Source organism: Stegostoma tigrinum, chromosome 16 (assembly GCF_030684315.1).
Source record: "Stegostoma tigrinum isolate sSteTig4 chromosome 16, sSteTig4.hap1, whole genome shotgun sequence".
NCBI classification, from domain to species: domain Eukaryota; kingdom Metazoa; phylum Chordata; class Chondrichthyes; order Orectolobiformes; family Stegostomatidae; genus Stegostoma; species Stegostoma tigrinum.
In genome coordinates, this window is record NC_081369.1 from 13,913,829 (window position 1) to 13,935,375 (window position 21,547).

Sequence of the window (21,547 nt, forward strand, 5' to 3'; positions counted from 1 at the left end):
CAGGAACTGTGAGGGCTATGGGCCCTGACATTCTGGCAATAGTACTGAAGCCTTGTGCTCCTGAACTTGCCGCTCCCCTCGCCAAGCCGTTCCAGTACAGCGACAACACTGGCATCTGCCTGATAGTATGGAAAACTGTACAGGAATGTCCAGTACATGAAAAGCAGGACAAAACCAGCTCTGCCAATTCTCACAGCATCAGTCTGTTCTCAATCATGAGGGAAGGGGCAGTGTCTTCCAAGAGGACTTTCTCAGCAATAACCTGTTCAGAGATGTTCAGTTTGGATATCTCCAGGATCACTCAGCTCCTGACATCAATACAGCCCTGGTCCAACCTGCAGAAGTCAAGAGGGGATGGAAAGATGGCTGCCCTTGACATCAAGGTAGTGTTTGACCAAGTGTGTCATCAATGAGTCCAAGTAAAACTGAAGTCAATGGGAATCAGAGGAAATTTCCTGTTGGATTCATACCTGGTACTTTGGAGGATGGTTGTGGTCATGGCAGGTCACCTCCAGAACAATTCTACAGCGGGTACGCTGGGTAGTGTTCAAGACCCAGCCATCTTTATCTGCTTGTACCCTCCAGCACAAGTTTAGAAAAGGGGACGTTCACTGATGATTGCACAATGCTCAGTGCCATTCCCAATTCCTCAGATACTGAAGCAGCCTGTTGTCCATATGCAGTAAAGTGTGGACAACATCCAGGGTTAGCATGATAAATGCATCAAAGTATTTCAACCACACAACTACCAGGCAACGGCCATCTGCAACTGAAGTGAATCCACATATTGCCCCTTGATATTCAATGTCAAAGACAGCTAACAATCCCCCTTATCAACACCCCAGGGGCTACATTTGATCATAATCTGAATTGGAGCGTTCAGGTAAATAACCTGGCTATAAAAACACATCAGAAGTTGGGAATTTGTGCTGAGTAACTTGCCTCCTCATTCCACGAAGCCTATCCAACATCTACAAGGTTGAAATCCAGGGTGTAATGGAATATGCCACAAATACCTGGATGGGAGCAGCTCCAACAACACTCAAACCATTTGACACCACCTAGGCAATGCTGTCCACGTGATTTGCAACCCAACTAATGACTTCACCATTCACTCCTTCACCCACTAATGCACAGTGACAGCAGTGTGTACCATGCCTGATATCATGCTGCATTAACTCACTAAGGCTCCCTGAATGGCAAATCCCAAGCTGGCAAAACCTGTCAATTGAGAGGAGAGGGCTTCAGATACATGGGAACACCACCTCTCCTGCAAGATCCTCTCTCAGCAATGCACCATCCTGAAATGCTATATCATCATTCCTTCACTGTCACTGGATCAAAAACCTGCAGCCTCACTGCTAGAAGTAAAAAGTAATATTGATAAAGTCCCTGAAGGCTACTCTTTCAGTGGAGAGAGAGATGGCTGGTGGTGGCTCAGCGTGAGGGGAGAATCCTTCACGGGGACCTCAGCTGGAGTGGGTACTGAACAGGCAGTGTTGGCATCAGCTTGCACTGAAAACCAGCTCTGTAGCCAATTCAGCTAACTGACCCTACAAAGCCAACAATCAATATTGAGAAACCCAATGGAAAAGAAACATCACCTAAAGAGAGGAAATACAGGTTAGCATCACTGACAGAAAAACTAAAGCTAGAATTCTCTCAGCAAAAGAGATTTCCTTTTTCCTTCCAAAACTTATAGCTGTCTTTCTTTTATCCACACAGATGGAGATTGTGAGAAAATCTGCAGAAACCTGAAGTGCAAAGGTCAGTGATCTCCTATATGCAAAAATTTATAAAAGAGGTGACAATTATTGCATGCAAAGCCAGAGGATGAACGTTAGAAATTGTGTATTCGTGAAGCATCTGTCATAACCTCAGAACTTCCCAAAGTGTGTGACAGACAATGAAATAATTTTGATGTGTCGTGATTGTTGAACACAGCAGCCAATGTTTGCACAGCAAGGAGCCTTGATTAAAGAACAGTTGAATGATTGCAACGTGTGTTTAGATGCTGTTGATGTTACAACAATTGTACAAGAAGGGAGACGATGACAGTAAGAAATTGTGCATTCCTGAAGCACCTGTCACAATTTTCAAAATTGCCATAGTGTGTGACAGACAATGAAATAAATTTGATGAATATGTAGGTTTCCATCACTGATGCAAAAACTAAAAACAGGATGGCCTGAACAAAAATTATTTTGTCCCGATTTGCAAAATTTATGGCTGTCTTTTTTTGTCTCCAAAGGCAGAAACTCTGAGAAAAACCACAAAAACCAAAATCGCAAAGGTCAGTAATCTCATAAACACAAAAGTTTATAAAAAAAGGTGACAATTATTGTACGAGAAGCCAGAAGATGAAAGTAAGAAATTGCGCACTCTTGAATCATTGGCCAAATCCTCATAATTTCCCAAAGTGTTTTACAGACACTGAAATTAATTTGATATTTAGTCATTGTTGATCACAGCAGTCAATGTTGACGCAGCGAGGAGCTATGATTTGACAATAATTGAATGATTTGAACGTGTGTTTTAATGCTGTTGGACATGGGATAATAATGAGAGCTGTCTCACAGAATAGTCAAGCAACAGCCTGACATAGTCAGACTCTCAAAATCATGCCTTGCAATGTCACTGATACCAACGTTACCATCCGTGGATACATCCTGTCCCACCAGCACGACAGACCAGCAATGAATGCAATTGGGTGGAGATTTACCTGTGACTTCTGAAGATTGAGTCCAGACCCCATGAAGTCTGAAGCCATGAAGTGATATATGGGCAAAGAACCCTCTTGAAAGTTTACTATGCACTGTCCTCCTTCAGCTGAGGAATCAGCATTTTCCAAGAATTGTTCAAACTGGAGGAAACAATAAAGTAAGCAAGGGTGAAGAATGAGTGCAGGATTTCAATATCCACCACCACGAGTGGCTCAGCAGCAATACTACTGATTGAGCTGGTGAGGCCCTTAAGGACATAGCTGCTAGACTGGGCATGGAAACCACAGGAGGGCAAAACACATCTGATCTCATCTTCACCAGATGCATCGAGCCATGACGGTATAGCGTAAAGTGACCACTGCTCAGTCGGTGTAGAGATGAAGTCCTGGCTTCACATTCAGCATGCATGATGTGTTGTGTGGCACGATGGCCATGCTAAATCAGACAGACTTTGAACACATCTGGCAACTCATGTTTGGGCATCCGTGAAGCGCTATGGCGCATCAAAAGCAGCAGAATTGTACTCCAAGTACAGTCTACAACCATTTGTCTTGGCACATCAACCACTCAGTCATAACCGTCAAGCCAGGGGATCAATCCTGGTTCAGTGGAGAGTGCGGGAAGGCATGCCAGGAGCAGTGCCAGGCATGCCTAAAATTGTGATGATAAACTGCTGAAGCTTTTGAAAAGGACTACCTGTGTACCAAGCCGAAGCAGCATGCCATGGACACAGCTAAACAATCCCGTATCAAAGACAACTAAGCACTGCATTCCTGCCACTGTTCCAGACATGAATGATATTCTGAAATTTAAAAAATGAACAGGAGGACCATGCTCCGTTAATTTTACTGTCCCTAAATGACGGTGGAGCTCAGCACATTGCAGCAAAAATCAAGCACTTTCAGTCAGAATTGCCAAGTGAATGGTTCCTCTCAGTCCCCTTATACAAACAATGATGCGAAGAAATGGTTGGAGGCACAGGAACTGTGAGGGCTATGGGCCCTGACACTCTGGCAATAGTACTGAAGCCTTGTGCTCCTGAACTTGCCGCTCCCCTCGCCAAGCCGTTCCAGTACAGCGACAACACTGGCATCTGCCTGATAGTATGGAAAACTGTACAGGAATGTCCAGTACATGAAAAGCAGGACAAAGCCAGCTCTGCCAATTCTCACAGCATCAGTCTGTTCTCAATCATGAGGGAAGGGGCAGTGTCTTCTAAGAGGACTTTCTCAGCAATAACCTGTTCAGAGATGTTCAGTTTGGATATCTCCAGGATCACTCAGCTCCTGACATCAATACAGCCCTGGTCCAACCTGCAGAAGTCAAGAGGGGATGGAAAGATGGCTGCCCTTGACATCAAGGTAGTGTTTGACCAAGTGTGTCATCAATGAGTCCAAGTAAAACTGAAGTCAATGGGAATCAGAGGAAATTTCCTGTTGGATTCATACCTGGTACTTTGGAGGATGGTTGTGGTCATGGCAGGTCACCTCCAGAACAATTCTACAGCGGGTACGCTGGGTAGTGTTCAAGACCCAGCCATCTTTATCTGCTTGTACCCTCCAGCACAAGTTTAGAAAAGGGGACGTTCACTGATGATTGCACAATGCTCAGTGCCATTCCCAATTCCTCAGATACTGAAGCAGCCTGTTGTCCATATGCAGTAAAGTGTGGACAACATCCAGGGTTAGCATGATAAATGCATCAAAGTATTTCAAACACACAACTACCAGGCAACGGCCATCCGCAACTGAAGTGAATCCAAATATTGCCCCTTGATATTCAATGTCAAAGGCAGCTAACAATCCCCCTTATCAACACCCCAGGGGCTACAATTGATCATAATCTGAATTGGAGCGTTCAGGTAAATAACCTGGTTATAAAAACACATCAGAAGTTGGGAATTTGTGCTGAGTAACTTGCCTCCTCATTCCATGAAGCCTATCCAACATCTACAAGGTTGAAATCCAGGGTGTGATGGAATATGCCACAAATACCTGGATGGGAGCAGCTCCAACAACACTCAATCCATTTGACACCACCTAGACAATGCTGTCCACGTGATTTGCATCCCAACTAATGACTTCACCATTCACTCCTTCACCCACTAATGCACAGTGACAGCAGTGTGTACCATGCCTGATATCATGCTGCATTAACTCACTAAGGCTCCCTGAACGGCAAATCCCAAGCTGGCAAAACCTGTCAATTGAGAGGAGAGGGCTTCAGATACATGGGAACACCACCTCTCCTGCAAGATCCTCTCTCAGCAATGCACCATCCTGAAATGCTATATCATCATTCCTTCACTGTCACTGGATCAAAAACCTGCAGCCTCACTGCTAGAGGTAAAAAGTAATATTGATAAAGTCCCTGAAGGCTACTCTTTCAGTGGAGAGAGAGATGACTGGTGGTGGCTCAGCGTGAGGGGAGAATCCTTCACGGGGACCTCAGCTGGAGTGGGTACTGAACAGGCAGTGTTGGCATCAGCTTGCATTGCAAACCAGCTCTGTAGCCAATTCAGGTAACTGACCCTACAAAGCCAACAATCAATATTGAGAAACCCAATGGAAAAGAAACATCACCCAAAGAGAGGAAATACAGGTTAGCATCACTGACAGAAAAACTAAAGCTAGAATTCTCTCAGCAAAAGAGATTTCCTTTTTCCTTCCAAAACTTATAGCTGTCTTTCTTTTATCCACACAGATGGAGATTGTGAGAAAATCTGCAGAAACCTGAAGTGCAAAGGTCAGTGATCTCCTATATGCAAAAATTTATAAAAGAGGTGACAATTATTGCATGCAAAGCCAGAGGATGAACGTTAGAAATTGTGTATTCGTGAAGCATCTGTCATAACCTCAGAACTTTCCAAAGTGTGTGACAGACAATGAAATAATTTTGAGTGTCGTGATTGTTAAACACAGCAGCCAATGTTTGCACAGCAAGGAGCCTTGATTAAAGAACAGTTGAATGATTGCAACGTGTGTTTAGATGCTGTTGATGTGACAACAATTGTACAAGAAGGGAGACGATGATGGTAAGAAATTGTGCATTCCTGAAGCACCTGTCACAATTTTCAAAATTGCCATAGTGTGTGACAGACAATGAAATAAATTTGATGAATATGTAGGTTTCCATCACTGATGCAAAAACTAAAAACAGGATGGCCTGAACAAAAATTATTTTGTCCCGATTTGCAAAATTTATGGCTGTTAGCGAGTTTTGAGAAGATTTGTAGCTCAGGTTGAGGTTCTGGATGTGAGTTTGCTCGCTGAGCTGGAAGCTTAGTTTTCAGACGTTTCGTCACCATTCTAGGTAACATCATCAGTGAGCCTCCGACGGAGTGCTAGTGTTATGTCCCGTCTTCTATTTATCTGGTTACATTTCCTTGGGTTGGTGATGTCATCTCCTGTTCTTTTTCTCAGGGGATGGTAGATTGGCTCCAAATCAATGTGTTTGTTGATGGAATTCCGGTTGCAATGCCATGCTTCTAGGAATTCTCGTGCATGTCTCTGTTTGGCTTGTCCGAGGATGGATGTGTTGTCCCAATCAAAGTAGTGTCCTTCCTTATCTGTATGTAAGGATACGAGTGATAGTGGGTCATGTCGTTTTGTGGCTAGTTGATGCTCATGTATCCTGGTGGCTAGCTTCCTGCCAGTTTGTCCAATGTAGTGTTTGTCACAGTTCTTGCAAGGTATTTTGTAGATGACGTTCGTTTTATTTGTTGTCTGTATAGGGTCTTTTAAGTTCATTAGCTGCTGTTTTAGTGTGTTGGTGGGTTTGTGGGCTACCCTGATGCCAAGGGGTCCGAGTAGTCTGGCAGTCATTTCGGAAATGTCTTTGATGTAGGGGAGCGTGGTTATGGTTTCTGAGCCCGTTTTGTCTGTTTGTTTGGGTTTGTTGCTGAGAAATCGGCGGACTGTGTTCTTAGGGTACCCATTCTTTTTGAATACGCTGTATAGGTGATTTTCCTCTGCTCTGCGTAGTTCCTTTGTGCTGCAGTGTGTGGTGGCTCGTTGGAATAATGTTCTAATGCAGCTTCGTTTGTGGGTGTTGGGATGGTTGCTCCTGTAGTTCAGTATTTGGTCCGTATGTGTTGTTTTCCTGTAGACGCTGGTTTGAGACGCGAATGGGGAACTTCAAACCAACGTCTACAGGGAAACAACACATACGGACCAAATACTGAACTACAGGAGCAACCATCCCAACACCCACAAACGAAGCTGCATTAGAACATTATTCCAACGAGCCACCACACACTGCAACACAGAGGAACTACGCAGAGCAGAGGAAAATCACCTATACAGCGTATTCAAAAAGAATGGGTACCCTATGAACACAGTCCGCCGATTTCTCAGCAACAAACCCAAACAAACAGACAAAACGGGCTCAGAAACCATAACCACGCTCCCCTACATCAAAGACATTTCCGAAATGACTGCCAGACTACTCGGACCCCTTGGCATCAGGGTAGCCCACAAACCCACCAACACACTAAAACAGCAGCTAATGAACTTAAAAGACCCTATACAGACAACAAATAAAACGAACGTCATCTACAAAATACCTTGCAAGAACTGTGACAAACACTGCATTGGACAAACTGGTAGGAAGCTAGCCACCAGGATACATGAACTTCAACTAGCCACAAAACGACATGACCCACTATCACTCGTATCCTTACATACAGATAAGGAAGGACACCACTTTGATTGGGACAACACATCCATCCTCGGACAAGCCAAACAGAGACATGCACGAGAATTCCTAGAAGCATGGCATTGCAACCGGCATTCCATCAACAAACACATTGATTTGGAGCCAATCTACCATCCCCTGAGAAAAAGAACAGGAGATTACATCACCAGCCCAAGGAAAACTAACCAGATAAATAGAAAGCGGGACATAACACCAGCGCTTCGTCGGAGGCTCACTGATGATGTTACCTAGAATGGTGACGAAACGTCTGAAAACTAACCTTCCAGCTCAGCAAGCAAACTCACATCCATTTATGGCTGTCTTTTTTTGTCTCCATAGGCAGAAACTCTGAGAAAAACCACAAAAAGCAAAATCGCAAAGGTCAGTAATCTCATAAACACAAAAGTTTAAAAAAAAGGTGACAATTATTGTACGAGAAGCCAGAAGATGAAAGTAAGAAATTGCACATGCTTGAAGTATTGGTCACATCCTCATAATTTCCCAAAGTGTTTTACAGACACTGAAATTAATTTGATATTTAGTCATTGTTGATCACAGCAGTCAATGTTTACACAGCAAGGAGCTATGATTTGACAATAATTAAATGATTTGAACGTGTGTTTTAATGCTGTTGGACATGGGATAATAATGAGAGCTGTCTCACAGAATAGTCATTGCAACAGACTGACATAGTCAAACTCTCAGAATCATGCCTTACAATGTCGCTGATACCAATGTCACCATCCGTGGATACATCCTGTCCCACCAGCACGACAGACCAGCAATGAATGCAATTGGGTGGAGATTTACCTGTGAGTTCAGAACATTGAGTCCAGACCCCATGAAGTCTGAAGCCATCATGTTGTATACGGGCAAAGAAACCTCTTGCAAGTTTACTATGCACTGCCCTCCTTCAGCTGAGGAATCAGCATTTTCCGAGAATTGTTCAAAATGGAGGAAACAATATCCTTCACAAGGACATCAGCTGGAGTGGGGACTGAACAGACACTGTTGGCATCAGCTTGCATCGCACACCAGCTAACTGACCCCACAAGACCAACAATCAACATTGAGAAACCCAATCGAAATGAAACATCACCCAAAGAGAGAAAACCCAGCTTAGCGTCACTAACAGAAAAACTAAAGCTCGAATTCCCTCAGCAAAAGCGATTTCCTTTTGACTTCCAAAACTTATAGGTGTCTTTTTTATGTGTGCAGATGGAGAGTGTGAGGAATTCTGCAAAAGCCTGAAATCCGAAGGTCAGTGATCTCATAAACACAACAATTTACAAAAGAGGTGACAGGTTTTGCTTGTGAAGCCAGAGGATGAAAGTAACAAATTGCACATTCATGAAACACTGTCATAACCTCAGAATTTACCAAAGACTGTGACAGACAGTGAAATAATTTTGATGTGTAGTGATTGTTAAACACAGCAGCCAATGTTTGCACAGCAAGGAGCCATGATTACAAAGCAGTTTAATGATTTGAACAGTGATAATGGGAACTGCAGATGCTGGAGAATCCAAGATAATAAAATGTGAGGCTGGATGAACACAGCAGGCCCAGTTGCATCTCAGGAGCACAAAAGCTGACGTTTCGGGCCTAGACCCTTCATCAGAGAGGGGGATGGGGTGAGGGTTCTGGAATAAATAGGGAGAGAGGGGGAGGCAGACCGAAGATGGAGAGAAAAGAAGATAGGTGGAGAGGAGAGTATAGGTGGGGAGGTAGGGAGGGGATAGGTCAGCCCAGGGAAGACGGACAGGTCAAGGAGGTGGGATGAGGTTAGTAGGTAGGAGATGGAGGTGCAGCTTGGGGTGGGAGGAAGGGATGGGTGAGAGGAAGAACAGGTTAGGGAGGCAGAGACAGGTTGGACTGGTTTTGGGATGCAGTGGGTGGAGGGGAAGAGCTGGGCTGGTTGTGTGGTGCAGTGGGGGGAGGGGACGAACTGGGCTGGTTTTGGGATGAGGTGGGGGAAGGGGAGATTTTGAAGCTGGTGAAGTCCACATTGATACCATTGGGTTGCAGGGTTCCCAAGCGGAATATGAGTTGCTGTTCTTGCAACCTTCGGGTGGCATCATTGTGGCACTGCACAAGGCCCATGATGGACATGTCATCTAAAGAATGGGAGGGGGAGTGGAAATGGTTCGCGACTGGGAGGTGCAGTTGTTTATTGCGAACCGAGCAGAGGTGTTCTGCAAAGCGGTCCCCAAGCCTCCGCTTGGTTTCCCCAATGTAGAGGAAGCCACACCGGGTACAATGGATACAGTATACCACATTGGCAGATGTGCAGGTGAACCTCTGCTTAATATGGAAAGTCATCTTGGGGCCTGGGATAGGGGTGAGGGAGGAGGTGTGGGGACAAGTGTAGCATTTCCTGTGGTTGCAGGGGAAGGTGCCGGGTGTGGTGGGGTTGGAGGGCAGTGTGGAGCGAACAAGGGAGTCACGGAGAGAGTGGTCTCTCCGGAAAGCAGACAAGGGTCAAAATCTCCCCTTCCCCCACCGCATCCCAAAACCAGCCCAGTTCATCCCCTCCCCCCACTGCACCACACAACCAGCCCAGCTCTTCCCCTCCACCCACTGCATCCCAAAACCAGTCCAACCTGTCTCTGCCTCCCTAACCTGTTCTTCCTCTCACCCATCCCTTCCTCCCACCCCAAGCTGCACCTCCATTTCCTACCTACTAACCTCATCCCACCTCCTTGACATGTCCGTCTTCCCTGGACTGACCTATCCCCTCCCTACCTCCCCACCTATACTCTCCTCTCCACCTATCTTCTTTTCTCTCCATCTTCGGTCCGCCTCCCCTTCTCTCCCTATTTATTCCAGAACCCTCACCCCATCCCCCTCTCTGATGAAGGGTCTAGGCCCGAAACGTCAGCTTTTGTGCTCCTGAGATGCTGCTTGGCCTGCTGTGTTCAGCCAGCCTCACATTTTATTATCTAATGATTTGAACATGTGTTTTAATGCTGTTGGACCTGGGATAATACTGAGAGCTGTCTCACAGACTCGTCAAGCCTTTCATATTCTTTCTCGCAGAACCCCCCCATACTCTGCAGCCACTGTCACCAACATCATCATCACCAAAGGAATTCCTCATCTCAGCCCTAAATAACCTGATCCATATTGTGCTGCCAGGCTCTCGGCTCTAGGCTCTCGGCTCTAGGCTTTAGGCTCTAGGCTCCTCACCATCCCTCACCATCCCTCACCACCCCTCTCACCCCTCTCACCCCTTTCACCCCCCTCAGCCCCCTCTCCCCTTCATCAGATTTCCAGATTGATGTAAAACAGTAAACTGTTTTTCAGAAATGGTTAGCCCACTCTAGCTTGACATTTCATATGATGAACAGTTGGACACAGCTATTTAAACCATGGATCCATTTTTTAGTTAAAATCTCCGACTAGTTGAACCACCATTTAAACAGAGAAGTGTGGTGCATTTTAGAAAAGCGAGGATGCTGATTACTTTTAAAAGACTCAGTCAATATCAGTTTATCATTTCATTTCAGATACTCTAACACCAAATGAATGTGTGGCACTTATCAAGAATTTAACTGCAAATTGCAAGCGACCAGGAAAGAACTTTGAGAAAATGTAAGTTTATGTTTTTGAGACAATATTTTCAGTGTTGGACCAGGACCAGGATCAAGATCAGGAAAAAGACCTGAGTTCATAATTGATTATTTGACTGAATTGGAATCAGAGCAGAACAGGCACAGATTTTTTGTTCAAATGATCTGTTCTGTTTTTATTTTCTAAACCTTTCACGTACAGATCATTAAGGGCAGGCGGTGGCCCAGTGTTGCCATTTGCTGGGCTATTAATCCATAGACCGAGGTAATGTTCTGTGAACCTGGGTCCTCATCTCACTCTAGCAGATGGTGGAATTCCAATCCAATAAAAATCTGGCATTAAGGCTCTGATTATGAACATTGTTGGTTTTTGTGTGCGCATTGTTGGTGTGGAACCATTGTGTGTTAGCACTGGTGGGAGTGATCTTCAGATTGAGATGACAACATCGAAGGAACAGAATGTGCCAATCTGCTACATCAGGTCTCATCAGGGATGAGCCCTGTTGGGGGATATTAACTGGGCACAAGTGCAGTGAAGTTCAGGCCATTATGGCAAGCCAGAGGAAACATATCACCACCTGCATGTACAGTGTCAGACACAGTGAAGATAAATCCCTCAAGTTGCCCAGCAGCCCCTTTGATCAGTGGCAATTGGTATTACAAACATCCTTTAAACTCTGCCTCTCCTCACAAAGAAGAGATATTCTCCCCCAAGCATCTCACCTCTGATTGCCGTCAAATGCAACTCCTATTCAGCCTGGAAGCTTTCTTACATTTTCTTTGGCCTGCAATAATTATTAAGAAACAACCTCATAACCTTAGAATGTCCCAGCTGGAGTTCATCATCAATCTCTTCTCCCAAGACTGTGTCCCACTGGATCCACAAGGCTGCACCCCAGCATCTAAAAACTTTAATTAACTTATAAGCTATCACTTTATCATCTACATACGTCATTTTGTGTATTTCAAAATCTCTTGTTACAGATTACAAAGGAAATGCTTAAAAGCAACAGCTAATTGTGAAACTTCTATCAAAGACAGCATTATACAAATATACCCGAAGTATAAAGCCTACTGTAGAAAAATCACCAACTCAAATTTTAAACGAATTACTCTAGTTGCCAATTCTTCATGGGTAAGTAATGTTCACTCACTCTGTGCTTAGCAAAGCTGCAACTAAAGATACAACCAATGTAACATCTTTGACCTGAATATTCAATGTCTAAAGAAATGTTTGCCTTGTAAGAGGATACTTGATGTAGTATCCCAAATATTGTATATATATTTCAAATTTCATATTTGATGCTAGACTTTCATCTCAATATGTTTTTAAAATTTAACGTGCCTTAAAGAACATAAAAGGAAATGAATGAGATTTAGATTAAATATTCATCTCTAATACACTAGCTTCACCTTAAAATAAAACAAAGAACTGTGGGTACTGGAGATTGGAAACGAAACAAAAACTGAATTCTGATGAAGAGTCAGTGGAGTTGAAACATTACTTCTGCTTTCTTCCACAGATGCTGCCAGGCCTGCTGAGTTTCTCCAGAAATTTTTGTTTTGGTTTGTGAGCCACCTCGCGTGCTTGGTAATAAATGCACTCTTCGTGTTTTTAGGCTCCTGATTACATACGTTGGTGGCCAGTAACATAGGCTGGCTGGGTAGGGTAATAGATTAAAGATTAAACCAAACTTTAGTACACACTAATACCATGATAAGATAACAAGCTTTATATTAAAAAAAAGGAGACAGGAAAATGTGATGAAGGTCTGTTCTGACACATGATTGAATGGATAGTACAAACTCAGATATCAACCATCCATTCCTAAACAATGAGAACCCCGATACGTGCAGGTGCTGGAAATCTGAAAGATAAACAGAATGCGCTGGAGAAACCCAGCAGGTCTGGCAACATTTATGGAGAAAGAAACAGTGTCAATCCTTTGAGTGCAGTGTGATTCTTCTTTGGAGCACTGAAAGAGAATGTTAAGCATCATAGAATCCCTACAGTGTGGAAGTAGGCCATTTAGTCCAATGGGTCCATGTCTACACACCGAACAGCATCCCATTCAGACCCTGACCCTGACTCTAACCCTCCCTACCCTAGCCTGCATTTCACATGGCTAATCCACCTAGCCTGCACATTTTTGGACCGGAGAGGAAACCAGAGCAAACCCACAGAAGTATAGGGAGAATGTGCAAACTCCACACAGATAGTCGCCCGAAGGTGAAACCAAACCCAGGTCCCTGGTGCTGGGAGGCAGCAGTGCTAACTGCTGAACCACCGAACTGCCCCTGTTTCTCACTTGACAGAAGCTGCCAGTCACGTTGAGATTTTCCAACACTTTCTCTTTATCTTTAAGTCATGTTACCTGGAAAAGGTCAAAACTAGCACATTGAATGGATTTACTGAGCTCAGCTAAAATAGGATACAAGGCAACATCAAGCATGGAGAGGCTTCAGAAGAGATTTACCAGGATGTTGCTTGGTACGTAAGGTTTGAGTTACACAGAGAGGCTGGGACTTTTTCACTGGAATGTAGGAGAATGAGGGATGACCTTATAGTGAGGTAGAGGTAGGTGAATTTGTGGGTATCTTTTCCCTAGGGTGGGCGATTTCAAGACAAGGGGCATTTGTTAAAGTGAGAGATGAAAAATTTAAAAAGGACCTGAGGGGTACCATTTCTCTGCAGAAAGTGGTTCATGTGTGGAATGAGCTTCCAGGGAAAGTGATGGATGTGGGTACAGCTACAATATTTAAAAGACATTTGGATAAGTACATAAATAGGAACGGTTTAGAGGGATATGGGCCAGGTGCAGGTAGCTAGGATAAGTTTAGGTGGCTTTATGGTTGGAATGGTTGGACAGAAGTGTCTGTTTCTGTATGACACTATTACTCTATGACTTGCACAAATACCCTCAGCGCAATCTTCATCCTTACTTCTGTCATTCACATTGAATGGAGGCCCTCTATGGAGGTGCTTGTGTGTTATTGCAGTTGCATCCCTATCCCTGAGCTAGGAGGCTTGGGTTCAAGTCCTGCTGGTTGCGGAGGTTTGTAATAACATAGCTGGACAATTTGATTAGAAAATGTCTAGGATGAAAACCTATGGACTAGATGAGATTTCTTCCTTGAATTTTTTTTCCAAGCCTATTTAAGTAATTCCTCTTTGCTTCTATTCTATTCATTATCATGACTGTCTCCTCTTTTACTGCTACATTAGCAGCATCCATTCCTCTAGTGAAGACATGTGCAAAGCATTCATTTATAGTTCATTAACAGGGCTACAATTGGTAAAGGGAAAATTTCCTTTTTGTCCCTAATCAGCCCCAACCTTCCTTCAATTTCCACTTCCTTACTTATGTATCAGCTGTTAATTTATCCTCATTCTTATTCTTTGCCCCTCTTATTCCCTTTCTCAGATTTCCTCTGCGCTTTCTAAACTTACTTTCTTTATTTTAACAATGCTATGAGCCTTACGATTGTCCTATGGCACATTCTTTTATTTTATTCTAACCTCTCTATCCCCGAGACTAGAAACAGCACAGCTTCCTTCTTCAATGAATTGAAAATGCCATTTTCTTACACATGCAGGCAGTTTTCAAAAATGTAAAGGGCAGGAGAGTTAAATGCCTTGACAGTTTACTAGTTCCTTTGACAGGTTGACAGTTCACTTGATGGCTTGATGGTTCCAATGTTTGCACGAATGTCCCAAGATCATTTTTATCTACTTCAAATAATTTTGTGAACAATTAACCTTTCCAAAAGGGCACCTGTTTTCTCCCAAAGGCATAGCTGGACAAGTTGAAAAGGATACACCATCTCACCAAATGGTTATATTGTTCGACAAGTAACTTTGATTAAAAATGGGTTTTTTAAGTGTTTTGATGACTGACTTTTCTTGCATGCACCATTCCAAATGGACACTGTCCATAAATTACGATTGACCTAAAGAAATGTGAAATGGTTATTCGTTCTGTTGTGTAGGTTGGTGAAAAAACTGCTCATGCAGAAAATGTTGACGTTGAGGTCGTGCTCCCAGAGGAATTGTCCTGGAAATCGATGGAGCAGCAGAATGATTTTTTGAGCATTTCTTTTACGTTATTCAGTGATACAACGCTGTTTGAGGTAAAATGCTTCAATTTCTGCACTGATGTCTATATAAATATGTAAAGTGATGGAATAAAATGCACTTCTTTTCCTCACTTCACGTCATTTCAGTTTGAAAAGGAGGAAATAAGGAGCTTCTCCTAACATAAGGAAGGGCACATTCAATCAACAGGGAAGTAGGGAACAGGCCACTACCAGCCCATATATTTTTCTGAACTAATTTTTCAATCTCCTTTGTGGACAAGGTCAATGTTGCTGTGGAGTAGGCAGCGTTGGACTGGGTTGAACAAGGTCTAAAATCACAAGACGCCAGGTTGTTGTCTAGCCTGTTGAACTATAACAAGTTTTATGGGATTTTTGACAAAGTCAACATTAATGACTGACAATTAGCAGGGCAAAGTAATTGCCATCTAACACTAACCTTGACCCTTTTTAATCACTTTTAGGAACAAGAGAAGTAGTCTGTATGTTTGAAAGCTGGTAGCAAATGAATGAGAGTAGGAGGTAATGTGATGAATTCTTATTTCAGTGGTGAGGAGTCAGCAGGTCAAAGACTGTTTATGAGAATGTATTATGAAAAGAAAATGAGGGTGACCCCTAATTTAACGCCTTCATTCTGATTATTAATGAAAATAGTGCAACATCATTATCATTTTAAAGTCAAAATCCCTACCTCTATAATTCCTTCCAGTCCATTCCAGCCCTCCATATTTCTGTAACCTCTTCCTGTCTCTACAAACCTTCCTACTACTGTAACATCATCCAGCCCGTACAACCTTCCACATTGATGTAACCTGCTCCAACTTGTTTATTGTATTACTATTTAAATGGAGGAAGACTGCGGAAAGCTTTGGAACAGAAGGATTTAGGAGTCATCATCCACAAGCCATGAAAACGTAGCGTCCATGTTCATAGGAAAGGCATATGGAATGTTGGTCTTTATTTCAAAGGGAATGAGATATATAAGTAGGGTGGTTTTGCTAAAACTATACAAGGTACTAGTGAGGCCACTGTTGAAATACAGTGAACAGCTTTGGGCCCTTTTTCTAAGAAAAGATATTGTAGCATTGGAAGCAGTCCAGAGAAGGTTCACTAAGTTCATTCTCGGTGTGGAGAGACTGTCGCCTGAGGAAGGGTTGGGTGGGTTGAGAAACCACAGGAAGCTAAGCCATTGATTTTGTTCAAGGCAGCTTTGGATAGAATTCAATCGACGAGGGAGTCAAGGTTATGGAGGTCAGACAGAAGAGTGGAGTTGACACAACAACCAAAACAGCCATTCGCAACAAACAACTGCACCTCCCAGACGCGAACCATTTCAACTCCCCCTCGCACTCCGCAAATGATATGTCCATCCAGGGCCTCCTGCGGTGCCACAACAATGCCACCCGAAGGTTGCAGGAACAGCAACTCATATTTCGCTTGGGAACCCTGCAGCCCAATGGTATCAATGTGGACTTCACAAGCTTCAAAATCTCCACTCCCCCGACCGCATCCCAAAACCAGCCCAGCTTGTCCCCGCCTCCGTAACCTGTCCTTCCTCCCATTTATCCCCTCCTCCCACCTCAAGCCCCACCCCCATCTCCTACCTACTAACGTCATCCCGCCCCCTTGACCTGTCCGCCCTCCCTGGACTGACCTATCCCCTCCTAACTCCACACCAACACTCACCTTTACTGGCTCCAACTCCACCTCCTTGATCTGTCTGTCTCCTCTCCACCTATCTTCTTCTTTATCCATCTTCTATCTGCCTCCCCCTCTTTCCCTATTTATTTCAGAATCCCCTTCCCCCTTCCCCATTTCTGAAGAAGGGTCTAGACCTGAAACATCAGCTCTCCTGCTCCTCTGATGCTGCTTGGCCTGATGTGTTCATCCAGCTCTACACTTTGTTATCTCATGGGATATGAACTGTCCTGTGTTTCAGACTCTCTGTCACTTCATCTCATTACCCCCTCCATGAAAAATCTTTATTACTATTGTATTGGACCAGAAGAGCAGGACCCCTCCTATTAGACTAATAAGGAACTCACACACACAAAATTGAAACGCTGTGATGCCAGCCTTGTTAGTGCTTATTCCACGCCATACAAAAGTACACCAGACTAGTGAAAGATGTTTGCCCCTGTTTACCAATGCTTGAGCTGCTAAAAATGCTTAATATCATGTCCTTCAGCGTTGTACATTTCAGACAGTTCTCATGGCTTTATTTCTCAACAGGACGAAAATAATAGTACGATCTTAAACAGCAAAGTGATCGAAGTCGCTGTAGGAAACACAAGTATTCATAACCTCACTGAATATGTGAATCTTACAATTAATCACAAGTTAAGCATGCTGGTAAGAAAAACTTCAGTAATTGCCAAGAACTTTCAGGAGTGAGAAAAGACCTTTATGTTGTTTGAATTTCATTGTTTTGCTCCCCTAACAGACATTAAAGAAACCCTTTCTGTTTTCTACATATTGTTTTGTTCAATTTTAAATGGTTCAGAAATGAGAGAACATTTATCACCCTGTGTAAAGTATAAAGTGAAGCTCTTTGCTCATCCTATCCAACCAATTTATGCTTCAAAGTTTTTCATCTCATTCCTTATTATTTTGGAGATATTGGTGTTTCTTTTTGGCTACAAGTATCTGCTGGACTTGGTGGTTTATATCAATCAGTGTATCAAGTAGATATCACATCAGTCCTGCCATTTTGAAACAAAACTTTGTCGCTGTCTTTTAAAGACAGACAGTCTCAGAAAAGACCCCAAACCAGAGCTCATTAAATGGATCATCTGCTACTCATGTCAGCTGTTGATCGATCTTTTCACAAGTTGTGTCAACTATATAAGGCTCAAGTGGTTTCTGAGCATCTGAGAAACTTTGTACATCCCCTCTGTCCAATCACATCAAAATGCATTCCTCATTCGCAAACTCTTTTCTATAATCAGTTCCTGTGTCTTGTCTGGCCAGAGCACTCCTACTTTTTAAAATTTGTAGGTTGGCTTTAAGCAGCTCACACAAAGTATTAAAATAGTGTTCATATCACACAAAAGTGAGCATTGTTTCATTTGTTGTGGGTAATTCCTTTTAGTGCACAGTCCTTTTTTTACATGACCACATATGACTTGTTTAAATATTAACTGTTTGAGCCGGGGCAAACTTGCAGTGGGAACTTACCCACCCTGTAGGTATTTTTCCTGACTGACTTATTCCGACATGTTATGACATATGCCTGGAGCAGGTGGGACTTGAACTGTGTCCTTCTGGCCCTGAGGTGGAGTTAGATCACTGCACCACAGGAGCTCTCTTTCTGAGCCTGTATGAGAGCGTTAATTAGCACATTAATCATCAAATTGCAACATCTGCATCTGTTGTCTAGGGCCATCCCATTAACTCACCTTCATGTTGGTAACTACTTCACTGGTATGTCAATAAATACCTTCCAGGCTATCAACAGTGTTATTCTGGATCTCCTCCCGGTTTACCTCCTGCACAGCTCAAGTGCTGCACTGATAGCCACTGAAGGACATCACTGAGGATGCAGACATACTGCTGCTTGCGCATTGATATGAACCACTTTTAGGCGGGCAACAAGAATTCAGCAAAAGAAATAAGGCCACTTTAATCAGTAGTCACTTTAATTCCACTTTAAATGCTTCACATAGAGCCCCAAATTTATAAAAGCAACATATTAAAAAAGTCTACCAATTTCCTGAGGACTATCAAAATTCACTTTCAATCATTTGAATGGTATGACAAAGGTTCCCTTGTTACTGTAGAAGGTAGAACATTAAGTCACAGCTAACTGAAGAACCAAGACTCTGCATTGGTGCCTGGGTATGGAAACACCCAGTTTAATTGTTATTGATCCCAATGTAAGATGCAAGCACAGTCTAATTCAATTTTAGATTAAGCATTGTAATCTACAGACACTAGTGTCTGTTTGTGGCATACCTGTAGCATAATAGGCATTACAGCAGCTTCATTATAAAGCACCAACTAACCAAATAAAACATTTAAATTTATTTTTAATTTTCAGAATAACATCTCTCAACACTGTGTCTTCTGGTCTGAAGATGAAGATGGTAAGCAAAAGACTAGTCAAACTATTGTAGTTAGTATTAGAAAACTGATTCATTCTAATTTTTAGACAAAAACTTGTGTTACAGACAACTCAACAGGCCATTGGGATACTACTGGTTGTAAAACGATAGTTCAGGATAACCATACCATATGTCAGTGTGACCATCTGTCCTACTTTGCTGTGTTACTGGTAAGTCTTAGACTAATATTTTCTGTATGAAAGATTGTAGTGTGTCTGTCAGTGTCAGTAGGTATCTTACTCTTTCCCCTGAATCCCCTCAAAATATTACCTTAATTTAGCATTGTCATCTTCTGCAGACGTTACGTCCTTCCCTCCAAATCTTCTAAGCCGACTGTTTTGCCAAAATTTCAATGAAAATATGTTGAGATTTAATATCCCTACTCAGAGCCCAAAGACGGAACTTATCCCAGCTAATCGGCTTTCTATTCTCTCTATTTCATTGATGGTTTTTGATGATGAACCAGCTGTAATTGCAGAAGGCTGAGGGAAGTTTTTCTCTGCAGTTATGCCACCAGAAGAGAAATGCGATGCAACTTCCCTCCCTTGTTTTAACCAGGTTTACTCCTCATCCTGAACATGGGGCCGTGTAAATATTGGAGCCTGCATCTGCACCTGTAGCAGAGCAGCTCATCTGGCATAGACATCAAGGCCTCACAACTAGACCTGCTGCTCTGAAAAAAAATCCAGAGGTTTTCCCAGCAAGAGTCAGAAAGAGGCTAAATTTACTGATGCTAAACCTCACAAAAATGTGGTACCACTTACAATAACCTTAAGGCATCCAGTTATATGTTGGAGCTGACACAGAATTTAAACCTGCTGTGAACCTTTTTGATAAGGAGGCATGCCTGATGAGATTACCAGGTCACCCTATTAACGCCCACATATATCCAAAAGCTGTAGGTTGATTGAAAGTGGGCTGGTCAAATGTATTGGCAACGATTTGCCCCAGTTTAACATTTGGTAGCTTTTGAATTCGGGTTCTGCCATTTCCTCTGTGGAATTGCCCCAGTGCAGGGCTTGCAGAATGACTCCATTTCTAACCTAATGTTTCAAATATAGCTTCACCAAGACTCTACACATACTGAAAAAGTTTCTTTCAATGTACAGTTACACAATCTTCAGCTGCTCCTACTGGTCAACTGTTTTGAACTGGCACCTAAGACAGACCGTTTATTCTGGGTGATACAGGATGTAATCATTAATCATTGTTGTCCATGCCTTTATTTCCCAAAGGACTTCCGTACTACCAACAACACTTTGGATGAAAAAGTTGTGATTTCATTGACCTACATCACACAGATTGGTTGTGGTATTTCTGCCATCTTCTCAGCCATCACAATATTCATTTACTGTGTACTCAGGTGAGCCTCGCATCTGTTCAGTGAGTACGACTGGGTTATCGCCAATGGGACTGTATTCCAATAATTCCAATAGCTTTGAATCATTTTCCATGTTAGCCACGCCAATCCCTCACATGACATTTCACCTTGTTGATCTATGTATCATTAAAATAAATGGAATGTTGTGTCTGTCTGCACAAGGCAATAGGCAGTAATAGATGGCAAGTAATAACTAAATCTACGTTGTCCTTTATCCTCATAGCTTTTTCTCATTGGTGCAAATTAAAAGCCCAGGAACTATCGACAACAGTTTATTTTTAATAGTAGGGTGATACTGTATCATCAGGGATGACGGAAGGAATCATTGGTCCTTAAGGAGGAAGGGTTAATGCTAAGGTGAGGCAGCGGATGCAACAGCGTTGTTGCAGGACTGGTAGAAAAACTGTGGCAATTTTTTTTAGTAAGATAGGATGCAGTCCTATTGGGCAAGTGACACCACTTTAGATTCACAACAAGGAAGATGCAGTATGGCTTAAAGGGTAGGCTTGCTGGAACAAGCCTCAGCTGAAGACCAGGGCCTCAACTCTTTATAGCTTACATAAATGGTTTGAATGAAGGGATCAAAGGTAATTTTGTTAGATTTGCTGATAGCATGAAGATAGTTAGGAAAGTGAGTTGTAAAGAGGACACAAGGAGCAAACAAAAGGATATAATGAGGCAAAGCAAACATCTACCCTATGGTGTATATTGTGGGAAAGGATGAAATTGTCCATTTTGGCAGAAAGAATTAAAAACATATTTTATCTAAACCATGTGAGATTGCAGAACTCTGAGATGCATATTGTCCTAATGCATAAGTCATATGCAATATTTTTGCTCTGATTTGAAGAAAAATGTCCATTATTGAAGATTATGGTCCTGAAATTCCAGTCTCTTGTTATCTTCATTCTCCAGCCCACACCCACTCCAACCTCTCTATCTTCAGATGCTGACCCTGTTCCAATGGAATGTGAGCTT

The 21,547-nt window shown here is 42.8% G+C and overlaps 1 protein-coding gene across 1 annotated transcript in view; it reads left to right on the forward strand.

Annotated features, from left to right (window-relative positions):
- The first annotated feature begins 2,020 nt into the window (after window positions 1–2,020).
- Window positions 2,021–21,547, forward strand: part of LOC125459921 (adhesion G-protein coupled receptor G2-like) — a 46,090-nt gene continuing 26,563 nt past the window's right edge. The window contains exons 1-12 of the mRNA XM_059651528.1: window positions 2,021–2,057; window positions 2,252–2,293; window positions 5,427–5,468; window positions 7,758–7,799; window positions 8,637–8,678; window positions 10,928–11,012; window positions 11,975–12,125; window positions 14,981–15,121; window positions 17,318–17,437; window positions 19,125–19,170; window positions 19,255–19,358; window positions 20,424–20,551. Of these exons, the coding sequence (XP_059507511.1) occupies window positions 2,021–2,057; window positions 2,252–2,293; window positions 5,427–5,468; window positions 7,758–7,799; window positions 8,637–8,678; window positions 10,928–11,012; window positions 11,975–12,125; window positions 14,981–15,121; window positions 17,318–17,437; window positions 19,125–19,170; window positions 19,255–19,358; window positions 20,424–20,551 (980 nt within the window). The remainder of the gene's footprint in view (window positions 2,058–2,251; window positions 2,294–5,426; window positions 5,469–7,757; window positions 7,800–8,636; window positions 8,679–10,927; window positions 11,013–11,974; window positions 12,126–14,980; window positions 15,122–17,317; window positions 17,438–19,124; window positions 19,171–19,254; window positions 19,359–20,423; window positions 20,552–21,547) is intronic.